The sequence below is a fragment of the Telopea speciosissima genome, chromosome 2 (genome assembly GCF_018873765.1).
Source record: "Telopea speciosissima isolate NSW1024214 ecotype Mountain lineage chromosome 2, Tspe_v1, whole genome shotgun sequence".
Classification (NCBI taxonomy): domain Eukaryota; kingdom Viridiplantae; phylum Streptophyta; class Magnoliopsida; order Proteales; family Proteaceae; genus Telopea; species Telopea speciosissima.
In genome coordinates, this window is record NC_057917.1 from 54,186,782 (window position 1) to 54,202,130 (window position 15,349).

Genomic DNA, 15,349 nt, shown 5'->3' on the forward strand with positions numbered 1-15,349 from the left:
TTTTTTTATCCAGTTATCCAGCCGTTGGATTTGAAATAATTCACATGTCATGCAGCAACTGCAACTCACTGGCAGATGAGGGCCCTAGAGAGGACTAAATCCAGCGAGGGTTCACAATTCATTTACTGGCGGCCACGTTGACATAGTCAATTGAGATAGTTGGAAAGACAGAGAGGGCGTCTACTACCCGATTGTTCGCATCATTTTCCAAAATTATATATAAATTAAACAAAAAAGAATCTTACTGAATTCTTCCGTTTTCAAGTAACTTCGGCCTTTAAAGCTGCAAATCCAAACCCATGTTTAGGGTTTTTAGTCCCACTCTAGTCTAGTGCGACCAATCCATCTCTCTGTGTCCATTTTAATTTTTAAACCTCTAACTTATCTGCTGCGTAAATAAGGTGAAAAAAAAAGAGACAACGGTATGCTCCTTTTCCTCTCTCTGTTTCTCTCTATTTCTCGCAGGATTCCTTCTCTCTGTGTCGTTCTATCAATCTCTCTCCCGATATCCAATTTCCCTGAGTTTCTTTTGAGGGAATTTATTATATTATTTATGTTGAAATTGTTGTCTTGTTCTGATTCTCACGTTTTTTGGTAACAAATATGTGTATTTAGAAGGATTTTCAATCATCTAGATTTAGTTTAATGATTGTTTTTTTCTGTCTGAATTTCCTCGATTTCCTCGATTCAGTTATGATTTTGAATTATGGATGCTCTTTAGTATTTATAATCTTTGGTTTTGGTAATTGGGATGGAGGAGCAGTGGGAGCTGCTGTGGAGAGAGATAGAGAGATCATGATCAGAAAATGGGTAGCCGATGAAAGTCTCTTCGCATTGGAAGAGTAGTACGCGCGCGAGAGAGAAGTTGTGATCTTTTTCACCTTGTGCTAGATTTAGCGATGGATTTATCGGCAGGTGAGTGTTCAGAACTTAAGCCTGCTGAGGACAAGGATGAAGCCCCAGAAAAGACGACGGTGTCGTGTGTCGATGGGATTGAGGCAGGGAATAATGGGTCTTTGGGTAATGAGGTTGTGAGCCTCGGCCGTGGAGATCGTGTGGAGATTAAGACTTTGGCGGGGCAGAGGAATCAGCCGAATGGGAAAGCAATCGGAATTAGACTTGAGAAGCAGCCTGTGGAGCCTCAACAAACTTCAACTTTCTCTGCCACAATTGAGTCTCCTACACCATTACCCCCATCGGGAGATACTGCAGCCACGCCAACGACTCCAACGACAGCCAACAAAGGTTATGGTCTGAAGAAATGGAGGAGGATACGCAGAGATTTCCCAAAGGAAGGAAGCACCAGTCCGGATTCCAATAGGATCTTGAAAAGGGGGCTTTCCATCCCTGTAGAACCTACGAGACCTCGAGACCCATCTGCTGAGATCAAGCTTAAGAGCGAAGGATCTGTTGCCTCTGTTAATTCATCTGTTAAGAGCCCCCCCTCTTTTACCAGTGCTCCTGCCATCAAGGGCTCGACTTCAGATTTAAGGTTGGCGGTGGGATCCACTTTTCCCGTCTGTACCGATTTCGACAACAGCGAGGATCACAGTAGCAAATCCTCTACAGCGGCCAGTGCCCCTACATTTAGGTATGATGTGCCCGTATTCATGGGAGCTTCCTCCTCGCGAGACAAATGCAAGATCAAGAATTTGAGTGGGAAGATTTCAGCTAGTGCTGCTCAGAAGGTTCAACAAGGGAAAAGTAGGATTGAGACCAGTAAGAAGTCTAGAGCAGAAAGGTTTAAAATTGAAAAGGAAAATTCGTATTCCAGCCTGGAATCCGACTCCAGAAGCTCCAATGTCCTCTTTGCGCAGATGAAAACCTTTTCTGGGATTAGTAATGGTAGACAGAGTGAGAAGTCATGTAATTATGACGGAGAGAATGGCGATGAAGCCAATTTAAGTGAGATGCAGTCTAATAAAGGTTATGGCAAAGAAAATGGGGGAGTAGTCAAAGATGTTTCACAGGATGCTGCTGATATGTTGTCGGAAGTGAGGGAAGAAGAAAATGATAACCATCAGCCCACAACAGATCAGGATCCTTTGGTTGATTCAATTCTTTCGCTGCAGTCATTGCAGGAATCACTTGAAAGAGGTAGGTCTTCCTCTCTTTGCCTGCTATTTTTACTCCATTTCCCCATTTCTGAGATCTGAAGTTATTCGTGTTGTTTTGCTTTCATGCCATCCTTGCTTTTATATCATAGTGCATTTTACTGTGAATGTATCAGTATGCTCTTTTGTTTGTCAGTGTTTAGAGCTTTAAGTTTTATTCTATGTTTTCAGGTAAAATTTTTCTCTAGTGTGAGATGATGTACTGATGCATCTACCACTAAAACTTAGAATCTGAAAGTAAAATATTTGCAGAAGGAAGAAGGTCAAGTGGCGATTCATTAGCAAGTGTGCTTCTTGGTTTTTGCTCACTTCTATAGCTTTCCATTTTCATGTGGCACATCTCTGTCATCGCTTTCCTTTCTTAATTTTTCTGTAATGGTTCTCAGATTATGTTAGTTTCTTAGTGATATTTGTTCAAAATGTCTGAGTATTTCTGTGTGCTTCTTACTAATATGTATACCCTATTAGGAAAGATATTTTTTTTAGTATTTTGTTAGATTTTAAATGAGAGACCTCACGGTCGGAATTAAATGAAGAGCCTCCCGGTGAGACCTGAGAGACCGGTGAGCCCCTCACTCTCATCCCAGGTGGTTAACCCATCACTCTCACCTTCAGATCTCTGTGTTGAATGGTTTCACCACTGAAACGGCCCTAAACCCTAACCCCTCACCACTGCAACGACTTTCGCCCTTGATCTCTGTGGAGCTGCTCTGGGAAGATCCTCGCCGAAATTTCCAGATTCAGGTACATAACCCCCCTCACCCCCATGATTCTCTCCCCGATGATTTTTCTCCCTACCGCTATTGACGCCCTTCACTCACCCACCATCCCCACAACCTCACGCACGGCTGTATATCTATTTTTCCCTCTCAAAGATCTCCTCGCCTCCTCGATTCTTTCCCACAACCATTTATACCCTATTTCTCCCACCCTACCACTAGCACCCACTCACCTACCCCGATTATCTCTCCCCCATCACCTGTGATTCCCCTCCTCGCTGATCTCCCAACCCCCAACTCACACAGCCACTCACATCCACGATTCCTTTCCCACAATCTCATCAGTTACCTTCTCTCCCACCTCTACTCTCACCCAATCCGACTATCCCTTCTCCTCCTCTCTTTTCGACTGTGGCTCTCCTTCCATCTCCCTGCTCTCTCCGGCTTTCCTTCAGTCCCACTCACCACATTAACGAACTCGATTACTCTCATCACACCCCCGATTCTCCCCCACCCACCGATCATTCCTCACAGCCCAAATACAATATCCACTTACCCACCCCCGACCAATCATCTCCAGGTCTTCTCTATTATACTCCCCCTACCCTGCATCCCGCTCACCCACTGTGCACTTTGCCTCAACTCTGGTATTGGTGACAGACCTTTGAGGTGACCTGAGAGCAACCTTGTTCCTCGGTGAAACTGTCTCGTGAAGCTCTGTAATCAGTTGGTTACGCTATATTACATTACTCCGGTAAGAGTCTTCGGCACCTTCAGCCGAAGGGCAGCTTGGTTACCCTAGCTTCTACCGCAGTAATAACCTTTTGTATTTCGTGTTTTGTATTGCATGCGATTAAGTCTCCCTCCCCATCGTTACTTTACCTATGGAATGTTTCATTACTATTACAATTGTATCTAGATTGTTATTTATCCGATACTATTGCCACATTACTTTCTTCAACTATTAATTCGTTGGCCACTGTTGTTTATCTGTGAACTGTTTGTTCCTATACTTCTGTGCATCTCTACAATACGTGTTTGGGTACTGTCTGCTAGTATCCCTCTTTGCAAGTAGTTCTATTTGTGTCACTTTCTTTTGTTTATTTGATGCTGAAGCATTAGGAATGCCCTTTTTTTGTATTCCTTTATTATCTTGCTCATCCACTTATAGATATTTATTTTTCTATTTTATTGGAGTGTTAGGTAGGCAGCTGGGACCGTGCTATATATATTTCAGCCAATCTCTTTTACATGGATCCTATCTTTTGAGTTTTTTCTTCCTTTTCCTTTTTTAAGCTTCATGTCTTATCGACCGTCTGCTAGGATGTCCCCTTTTAGCGCCGCGCCGCGTCATTACTCGGATGCGGTGACAAGTAGACAAGGGTGCCCGTACATTGGACATGTGTGAGTTAAAAATCGAGTCCATAAGTGTGGGATTAGATTAGCTTCTTCGAACATTGGTTCCTTAACGGGTAAGAGCATAGAGTTGATAGATATTACGAGGAGAAGAATAATAAATATTGCTTGCATTCAGGAGACTAGATGGAAGGGTAAAAAAGCTAAAGTGTTGGATGGCTTTAAAATTTGGTATACAATAGACCAATGTAATAGAATTGGAGTGGGCATTGTAATGGATATAGACCTTAAGAATGTTGTGGTGGATGTTAAAAGAATTGGAGATAGGATTATAACCATCAAATCGGTGTTGGAAAAAGAGGTCAGCAATATAATCAGCGCCTACACTCCATAAGTAGGATTGGATGAAAGTAGTAAGATCCAATTTTGGGAACACATGGATGGATAATGCAAGGTTTCAGTCAAGGGGATAAGATTATTATCGGGTGGGCTCTAAGTGGTCATGTTGGGAGAGATCGTAGAGGCTATGGAAGCATTCATGGGGGCTATGGAGTTGGAGAGAGATGAATGAGGAGGAGACCTCTGTTTTAGACTTTGCGGTAGCTTACTATTTATCCATTATGAACACCTTTTTCGAAAAGAGATGGGAGCATTTGATCACCTATAAAAGTGGACATCATACCAGCCAAATAGATTTCTTCTTAACAAGAAAGTCTGATAGGCTGTTTTGTAAAAACTGTAAGTTTATCCTGGGGGAGAGTTTAACCACTCAACATAGATTGGTAGTCTTGGATTTTTGCCTCTTGTCGCAGTTTCGTAAGATAGGGGATCCAATTTGCCCTAAGATAAAGTGGTGGAGATTAAAAGGAGATTCCTTGAGGTCATTTATAGATAACATGGTCGAACAAGGAAGGTGGGATCTTGAAGGCGGCACAAATTCGATGTGGAACAAGATGACGGCTTGTATGAAGAAGGTTGCAAAGGGGGTACTAGGGGAATTGAAAGGTAAACTTCTTGACCCTAGGGAGTCTTGGTGAGGATGATGGGGTCCAACCAGCCATTAAGACTAAGAAAGCTAGTTTTAAAACATGGCAAAGAACGAAGGAGGTAGAGGATTTAAAAAGTTATAAATCTGCCAGAAATGAAGCGAAGAAGATTGTGGGGAATGCTAGGGCGAGGAAATATGATAATCTTTATAACAACCTGAACACCAAGGAAGGGGAAAATGCTATCTATAGGATAGTTAAAGCAAGAGAAGGGATGAGTAGAGATGTTGACCATGTTAGATGTATAAAAGATGAAGATGGTAAAGTATTAATAAGAGATGAAGACATTAGGAAGCGATGGAATTAGTATATCTGTAGTCTTCTAAATGAAGATGTTTTGAGTAATTATGCCCCTTCAAGCTATATTACTAATCTTGACACCACTTGCCATAGATATATACACAAAATCGGAGAGTTTGAAGTCAAAGAAGCCTTAAGAAGGATGAAAGTATGCAAGACGCCAGGACCAGACGGAGTTCCAATCGAAGTGCGGAAGAGCCTAGGATTATGTGGCTTAACCTGAGTAGCCAAGTTGTATAACAGGATTGAGTACAAAGAAAATGTCGGATGAATGAGGAAAAGCACTATGGTCCCGATTTATAAAAATAAAGGTGACTTTCAGAGCTGCAATAACTATAAAGGCATAAAGCTAATGAGCCACACAATGGAGTTATGGGAGAGGGTTATCGAAATGCATTTGAGAAAGGAAACAACTATTTTGGAGAACCAATTTGGCTTTATGCCAGTTAGATCCACGATGGAAGCTATTTTCCTATTAGGAGACTCATGGAAAGGTATAGAGAGGGGTAAGAAGGATCTTTATATGGTCTTTATTGACCTTGAAAAAGCCTACGATAGAGTCCCTAGAGAACTTATCTGGCACATACCTGAGAAGAGAAGGGTGCCATGTAAATACATGGACATCATTAAAGATATGTATGATGGCGTGGTGACTAGCGTAAAATCTGCAGGGGCTCAAGGTGGTGAGTTTGCAATTACGCTTGGGGTTCATCAAGGATCAACCTTTAGCTCTTACTTATTTGTGCTTATCATGGATGATTTAACCCGAGACATACAAGATGAGATCTCTTGGTGTATGCTTTTCGCTGATGATATTGTTTTAGTGGATGAGACAAAAACAGGGATAGCGCCAAGTTGGAGTTGTGGAGATCTACCTTAGAATCAAAAGGTCTTAAGATTAGTAGAGTAAAGACAGAGTACATTGTGTGCAACTTTAGCCACACTACGGCGGTTGATGAGGTGGTCAATATTGATGATAAAGAGATACCTCAAAGTGATTTTTCAGATACCTGGGCTCTATCGTAAGTAAAGAAGGCGATATAGAGGATGATGTTTCCTATAGAATTAAAATAGGATGGTTGAAGTGGAGAGGAGCAAGCGATGTTCTGTATGATCGGCGTATTCCTGTAAAGCTCAAAGGAAAATTTTACAGGGGTGCCATTAGACTGGCCATGATGTATGGTGTGGATTGTTGTGCAGTGAAAAAGCAGCACGTTGATAAAATAAGTGTGGCAGAGATGAGGATTTTGAGATGGATGTGTGGCAGACTAGGAAGGATAAAGTTAGGAATGACCATATTAGAGCTGAGTTGGGAGTAGCCCCTATTCATGAGAAGCTACGAGAGAGTTGTTTGAGGTGGCATGGTCATGTTCAACGGAGGCCTCGGGATGCACCAGTGCGGAGGACTGACCTGATTCAGATTGAAGGATCTAAAAGGGCTAGGTGTAGGCCTAAAATGACCCTAAGAGAAGTAGTGAAGAAAGACATGCATAGTTTGGGCCTTCTCTCAAGCATGGCCTCGAATAGAGATGTTTGGAGAACAATGATCCATGTTACCAACCCCATTTAGGTGGGTTTTCCGAGAGAGAGTAAAAACTGATTAGGATCAAACATAATTAATTCTGGTCAAAATCAGCTGTGTTCTTGACGCAGTTAGGCATAGGGTTAGTTAGGGATAATAATGTAATTTGCTTTTCTTTTATCTTCTTTTTGTTGGTTGTTAATAGCAAGTAAGAGTTAGAGTTTGTTTCAGTTAGAGTAGAAGTTTTAGAGTTAACTTTTACTTTCAGTTTCAGGATAAGATTAGAACTGTTTTTGTTAATTCTACAAGGCACCCTTTGTTTAGGCTTAGGTGGGGGTGGGAGAATTAGGGTGGGAAAATGCTGATGTGGCACTTCAAAATCCCACCCCAACCTTGTTTGGTTATCTTGTGGTGGTGAACTTACAAAAGCTAAGGGAATATCATTAATTGCTTTGTCTGCTGATGTGACACTTCAAAATCCCACCCCTAGCCTATCCAAAGTCCCACCAAATTGGTGGGATTTTGGTTACTATTCATGAAAAAAGTAACGTTACCTCAACATTTCCACCCCAATAAAACCCCACCAACATGTGGATCCCCATCTTCCCAACAATCCCACCCCACCTTCCTCCCTAAACAAACGGGGCCTAAAGCAGCATGTAACCCATGATTTGGATGGGATTTTTGGAATGAAATATTGAAAAAAACTGAGTTTACCTCTCATAGTGTTTCTGTGCTGCTGTTTGCGCTTCAAACTTCTCTCCTCCTCTGGTTCATCGTTTCTCAGGTCAGACTTCATCATCTAACCTCTAACCGCCTCCTTTCTATTATCTATTTCTATTTCAGCTTATTAAAGAGCTTTTGGTGGTACTCTGTTCTGGGTGATAGTTGCAGCCCACAAGAAGCTGATTGATCTCTGTCATAGTAGATCCATTCGACCTGGTATATTGTGTGCAAGTCAGTCACTCTCCCATAGGCGACCTAGCACCTACGGTCTGGTTCCCTAATAATCACTCTATATTGAGAACTAAATCTGAAACCCTCGAGTTCTTGTCTACCGCTTGGATCAGTTTCAGAAAATTTTACTCAACTTTCAGGTTGTTGAATCATGTACTTGTTGAATCGATTCAATAGGCCTAACATCTATGAATAATCACCTGAAACTTCAGGTTGATTGAAGGCCTCTTGAGAGAGTTCTCTCTTTTGAATCAGACTTGGGTGTACGCCCTTGTTGGTCCTTTGTGAGGTTGAAGAAGATAGTAAGTTTTCATATTTACAAGTAGGTCCAATTCCTTTGATGATTAGTCATAAGCCCTTTTCCGTAATAAGTTAATTCTGTTTTGTCTCCATACTTTCCTGAATTTCCAGTTTTTTCCCTCATCCTGTTAACTTACTAAAAGGAGTCTAGAATTTCCATTTAATTACATAATTACCAGTACAGTACTATACTTGGATTGTTGTCATCTGAGTGGGCCCATAGCGAACCCAAACAGGGTTGTCGAACCCTGGGATTGCATCAGTTCTTCTGTGGCAACCATGGAAAAAAAAAGAGATTTAAATGAATGTCTTTGGTTCTGTGGCTCTTGACATTTCAGATACAATCAGATGATCTTGGCATTGTATTCTTGTGATGCAGTATTAATTGAATGGGTTAACTAATGTCAGCTACTATGAGGTGTAGGATCAACATAAACAGGCTCAGATGTCGGCATTCTCTACTTGGACCTGAAGAAAAAACAATTATCTGGCCAATTTATGAGTTAAATAGTCTAGCCTAGTTTCTCTTGTCCTTAGTTCAACAACAACAACAACAACAACAACTAAGCCTTATCCCAACTATATGGGGTGGGCTACATGGATCCATACAAAGACAAAGTATAAATAATAATAGGAAAAAGAAGGAAAAAGAAAGGAACACAGCAACATCAACAACAACTCAGCAATATCCCACCTAAAAGGGGTCCGCTACATGGATACTTGCCCTCCAATTAGCTCTATTCGAGGTCATACTTGGGCCAAAACCTAAACTATGCATGTCTTTCCTCACTACTTCTCCTAGGGTCATTTTAGGCATGCCCCTAGCTCTTTTAGTTCTTTTGATCTGAATCAGATCACTCCTCTGTACTGGTGCATCCCAAGGCCTCCTTTGAACATGTCCATGCCACCTTAAACGACTTTCTCACAGCTTATCATGTATCGCCATATCGGGGCAACTCCCAAATCAGCTCTAATATGGTCATTCCCTATATATCCTTCCTAGTTTTGCTGCACATTTTTTTCTTAGTTGTTTTACATCATTTTTTTTGGGGGAGGAGGTGTTAATGATTTAATTTACTTTTATCTTAGAAGAGAGTTGGCCAAGGCATGTAGATCAAGACTTTAGGGCTATACCCTTGGGGTTTCCTGTGGACTGTTCTGTTCCTATTTCTCTGTTAGTGATGCTCCTGAATTCTTTCTAGTTCTTAAAACAGTATTTCTTTTCCTTTAACTTACTATATTCTTTCAATTTTTAATTCTTTCCTTTGTTTTTAACCCCAAACAACATTAATCAATATTATAAACCTATTTCAAGTCCTAGTCCAATTGCCACACAGTCAATGATTGCTGACATTCTCTGGTTTTCTCACGTGTAAAATCATCCACCCCTAACATTAGTGGAGGAATCTGCAATAAGCTAAAAGCAACCTTTTTTTATCGTGTTTTTCAAATTTCCACCTCAACTTTCAGTTACAACAGCCTTTATCTCTCTTTCTTTTCACCGATTTTCTGAACCGCAGAGTGCCATATCCAGAAGGTATTCGTTAAAACTCCTTAACCTGAACTTCCAATAATAAATTCTAAGTTGTGAATTTCCTCTCTTCTAAAGGCTTAAAACTCCCGTCAGATCTTATATTTTTTATTTAATTTTCTCTTTTTGTTTCTTTGGTTTTCAGTATCTGTCTGATAGGTGTCTGGAAATATAATAGTTAGATTGCACCTCTTAAGATCAACAGGGGTTATGTCCCATCTCTCTCTCTCTCTCTCTCTCTCTCATATCATGGCTGAATCACAGAAAATGATCAACTGCCCTGAGGAGACAGCTTTGATGCTGGTCTCATCCTGAAGGCACTTGAGGGAAGGAGATTCGGAGTTTGTGAATCTGCAAAATATGATTAAAATGCATTCCCTACTGTTCTTATTTTATGGATCTGAATAGGAACAGGGCCACTTCCCAATTGTATTCCCATGTATAAGAAGGCTACTCCTAATATGTTTCAAACACCATTAGGGTTACCTAGGGTGCTATTTTGGAACTACCTTTGATGGTGGGTGTTATTTTGGCCAACATTAGGGATCTGATTTGCAATTTACCATTTAAAGTTTAATGCGGAGAAACTTTTTCTGTGTCCCTCTACATTGCAACAAATGGAGCTGAAAAGAATATCAAACAATCTCCTGGAAAGTGAAGACATTTAATTAGTGGCCTAGTGCTCAATATGTGGAAATGAGTGCATCCTTCTCTTAGTTTATTTATTTTGGCTCCATCTGGTTGGATGTGAAGTGTTGTAAATTAAAATATTTTAAGAAGAAAATCCAACACCAGAACAGAAAATAGTAACATTTTGGCTACTAGTTGCAAAGAGAGTTGAAATATCTTTTTAATTCTACAAAAATCTTGGTTGTGGTAAGTTTTATTTTGCATATTTTTTTAAATATACAACATTTTAGATTCAACAACCCAGCCATCAGGACTTGAATTAATTTGTTTGAGTTAAAGTACAAGGTAGTCAAACATGAATTCATTAGCATAATAATATATTACTACCTAAGAAAAAAGTTGCAGCCTGAAAGAACATTAAGAAAAGATAGATCGCAATATAGTCTCCTGGGTCCAAGATCTGTTTTTCAGGGTTCAGAAGTATCCGACACTCCATGCCTTTGTTAGATTTTACACCATGCTATGCAATGTTTCTGTACGTGGAAAATAATTTCTTTCTCTTTTTAATGATGTTTCAGTTTCCATTCTTTTATCTCTTGCATAAGCTTTTACATGGTCTAGGGCTCTTGCTATCGAGCTGGGATGGATTTCTTTCTGTACTTACCCTGCCACAAGGCACATTTTTCTGAACTTATATAATTAAATGGTTTGCATTGATAGAAGATTCCACTATATCGTGAGATATATGGCATGGACAGGCACACTGGATATGTCAAGTCTGTATGGTCACTCTTTGATGGAGAGTCATGGATTAGCCCCTTCATATATGTACTTGGATATGTGAAATCTCACATGCATGAATGGTGGGGTATATTAGCTCAATTCCTGTTTAGTGCTTCACTTGGTGGTGCAAGAGCATCCAGCCACAACAAAAAAATTTCTTCTGGTTATCATCCTTATTGGTTTTGGAATTGCTGATGGGATTATAAGATTATTGATATTTTTGGAGTTAGACGTATGATGCTTACATGGTTTCCATTTTTTTAAGGGAAATTTACGCCTACCACCCTTGAAATTTCAAAAATTACCCCTGTACCCCTAAGTACTAACTCTGTTAGTTCTGGAAAGAAATGACAATTTTGCCCTTTCTTTTTTCTTAAAGAAATAAACCCACGCCACCCCACCCCTGTTACTGTTCATCTTCAAGATCTTGAAACAGCAAATTGTTGATGATTCGCATGACATTGAGACCAGCAATAACTCCAGCATTTTTGGTAGCCTAACACTAGTAGTCATTGAAGTAGGCAGGAACAGTGACAACGACATTCTTTATTGTGGAACCGAGGTATGCCTCTGCAATCTCACGCATCTTCATCAAAATCATGGATGAGATTTCCTCTGCGGCAAATTGTTTCTCCTCACCCTTGTAATTGACCACTATCATAGGCTTGTCACCAGGTCCAGGAATGACCTTGAAAGGCCAAAGCTTGGTATCACCCTGAACTGAGGAGTCACTGAACCGTCTACCAATCAAACGCTTTGCATCTGGAGAGTGCCATTATCAAATCTTCAAATACATTTATGAAGCAGAAGATACACATGAGATTTCAAAAACTAGAAGCAAATCACGCAACCACCATATCTAATGCCATGAATTTTAAATTGCTACAATTTCATAAATTTCTAAGCAAGTGATTCAAGGGATTTCTCCAAATTAAAATCAAAAGCAACAATTACTCACCGAAGACTGTATTGATTGGGTTCATTTCAACCTGATTCTTGGCTGCATCTCCAATCAAACGCTCAGTGTCAGTGAAGGCAGCATAAGACGGAGTAGTACGGTTTTCCCTGATCGTTGGCTATAATCTCAACACAATCGTGTTGCCACACTTCGACACACGAATATGTTGTCCCAAGATCAATTCCGATAGCCAGACCCTCACCCTTTCCGGCCATTGTTCTTGCTTTGGAAAGTACAACACAGAAAAGGGCAAGAAAAATCTGAATCAAAATTAGTACGATAGAGAAGTTATAGCATAAAGGAATTCTAGGTTTCTAACGATTGATAGAATGAAAAACTCTGCCTCCATCATCCGGAGTGATGAATCTGAAACCTTTCTAGGCGTTGAACCACTTCACCACTCCGATAGAGGTTGAAGGAGTACTGTGGGTCGGAGTTGCAGGAAAGAGGTTGGAGGAGGGGGAGGAAGAAGGGTAAAAGGGTCATGTTACATGGACCCAGGGTTAGTTTGGGGATTAAAAAAATTCCAGGGGTATTATGGGCATTTAGATTACATTTGGGCAATGACATCATCACTTAACTGTTCTCATCTAACGGTAGGGGTACGTTTGTAAGAATCTTTCAAAATACAGGGGAGATTTATGAAATAGATGAAATTCCAGGGGTGGTAGACGTAATTGTTTGAAACCACAGGGGTGGTAAACGTAAATTTCCCTTTTTTAAATTATTTAGCATGGAATTTCCATTTTGGACTTTAATTTAATGTTTTGGTCCATTTATATTTGCAATTTTAGAAAGTGTGAGTTGTACATACCATTGATCTCCGGGGCCATATTTGTGTCAACCCAAAGGAACTCATTTATTTTCTCACCACTTTTCCCAAATTATTTTGGTCTATCCCTTGGTCTTTTAACTCTAAGCTGCATCATCACTCCTCCTTCGTAGCACTCAGTGGCCTATTTTGTAGATGCCCTACCATATCACACCTTTCCTTCAACTTATCCTCTATCAAGGTCACTTCAAATCAACTCAAAATTTATACTTCCTAGCTTTTCCATCATCCATCCTCTATCAAGGTCACTTCAAATCAACTCAAAATCTATCAATTCTTATTTTATCTTTTCTAGCTTTGTTTATGTCTTGTTTCTTTGCCATCCAAGATTTAGTCCCATGCATTTGCACGTCTGTAATAGGGGGTTAAGTTTTATGTGTCCTAATTTAGGCTCAGCAGGTTTGATGAACTGAATATGACTTTTCCTGGTTGGAATTAACATATTCCTTCACTCTTTAGATAGTATTATAATGATTTCGGCATTGGTTGGTGTCACGTTGATTGCAGCATTGGTTGGTGCCTTGATGTCTCTTATTGCCGCTTCTTGTTATATATGCTGATTTATTTGTGAGACTTCTCGGATTTAGTTTCCCAAAAACCAGCATCCCCCGTGATTTTTCTTGGTCATATATTTGCTGAACAATTTTCAGTCCTTTCTTTCTGTAGGTTTCTTTGGAAGTCTTCTAATTTAATTCTCCTTGACGTATGAGCTTACTCATGTCTAATGTGCTACAATCTGAGATTTAGCTCATGTAATTTGTGGTTCTCTTCAGAATGAGTAGTTGACTAGCTGTTTTAACCACTTTCTTCTCATGATTGACCCTGCAGTGTTAATCACTGCGAGACATCGCAGAGGATCCACACTCCCTATCTCATGGTTGTTGAATGTGAATTATTTTTTCTTCTTCTTGAAGTTATGGGTCTTTTCTTCTGTTTTATCGGTTTTTTTTTTATTCTTCTTTTGATTGGGGAAGGGGGTCCATATTCAGCTGAGTTTGAAACATTTGACCTGTATCAACATTGTCTTTCCATTTGGCAAAAAAAAAAAAGAAGAGCTTCCCATCTGTATTCAGCAAAGGATAGTTCCACAAAGGGACATTTGTTTTCACCACTCAAATACCATCTTATTTATTTCTAATTAAAACATTCCTACATGTCTGTACAGTTCTTGCAGCTATGTGCTGTTTCCAAAGGATTTTGTTGATGGAACTTTTTTTCCATTTGCAGAAATAGAAATGTTTGGGGAGATCGGACAAGAATTTGTTTTTCCAGCTAATGAGCCCGTTACCAGTCATTGCTTCGCTGCACAATTTGCTTCTGTTGACCCAGGAAGCTGTGAACTCAACTCATCTGGTCCTTCGTGCTTTGAAGAAATTGAACCAAACAGTTTGCCAAATCTGGAAGTTCAGTTGAGTAGACTGAAACAGAGTGCAAATCTTCCTGAGAGCAATCTTGAAGAGGCAGCAGCCATCCTCAAGGCTAAGGAATCTAGTTTTGAAGATGAAGCAAACAGGGGTGAGTCATCGAAAGAAGAATTGGGTAGCAGTCTAAAGTCCCCACAGGGGTTTAGACAGATGGAGATTGAGGTTGAGGATCTGATTAAGCAGAAGATTGAAACTGAAGTTGAGTCTCTGGTGATTACTAGATCAACTCAGAATTTTAAAGTTGCCACAGCAGACCATATCTCACTCCTTGAGGAACAGAAGTCTCTGGTAGGGGAGCAAACCCAGATGCTGGAAAAGCTCAGAGATGCTGAAAGTAATGCTGTGTTGTTGAAGAGGAAGGCAGAGGAGTTAGAGGAGTCATGTGGGGAGTTGCTGGGAACTGGAGGGGTTTTGGAGATGCAGAACAGGGTTTGTAAGTTTACATTTTGCTTTCTTATCCAGTTGATTTTGCTTTTTGTAGCCTTAGGGATATTTATCTTGCAGCTGTTGCCCCATTACGCAGGGTTTGTACCAACTTAAGTATGCAAACAAGAAATCTTCTTTGTATTCTCATCAGATGAAAATTTGAATGTTAAAATTTTCTAGACAACTGCCTGCCTGCCCTAAACCTTTTTTGTTTTTTGTCTTCTGAGCTGATGGATTTTAGTATGCTTATTTCTTGTCTTTGCAATTTAATACAGTATAAATTCTTATTCCTTATTATAATTTAGGAAAATCTTCATAGCTCCTCACGGGATAATATCAAAAGGCTGTGTAACTCACTTTCAGTTTTCCATGGCCAAGCCTCTCGTAGTAGTGGTGGGGTTGGTCTCTTTTCCGAGTCCTCTTAAATGTTAATACATCGGCCAAAACAGTA

The 15,349-nt window shown here is 40.2% G+C and overlaps 1 protein-coding gene across 2 annotated transcripts; it reads left to right on the top strand.

The window, feature by feature from the left end:
• Positions 1–508: 508 nt before the first annotated feature.
• LOC122652307 (WPP domain-interacting protein 1-like) lies at positions 509–15,083 on the top strand. 2 transcript variants are annotated; one of them, XM_043846015.1, is made up of 3 exons: positions 509–2,097; positions 14,276–14,349; positions 14,530–15,083. In XM_043846015.1, exons 1-3 carry the CDS (start codon positions 900–902, stop codon positions 15,010–15,012), a joined length of 1,755 nt encoding a protein of 584 aa, XP_043701950.1. In that variant the 5' UTR covers positions 509–899; the 3' UTR covers positions 15,013–15,083. The 2 variants fall into 2 exon arrangements, with proteins under 2 accessions (XP_043701950.1, XP_043701949.1); XM_043846014.1 differs by having other exon boundaries at positions 14,276–15,083.
• Positions 15,084–15,349: the final 266 nt, after the last annotated feature.

Coding starts and splice junctions, on each gene's coding strand:
- LOC122652307 (XM_043846014.1), top strand. CDS start 900: ATGGATTTATCGGCAGGTGAGTGTTCAGAACTTAAGCCTGCTGAGGAC. Junction 2,098..14,275: donor GCAGGAATCACTTGAAAGAG/GTAGGTCTTCCT, acceptor TTCCATTTGCAG/AAATAGAAATGTTTGGGGAG.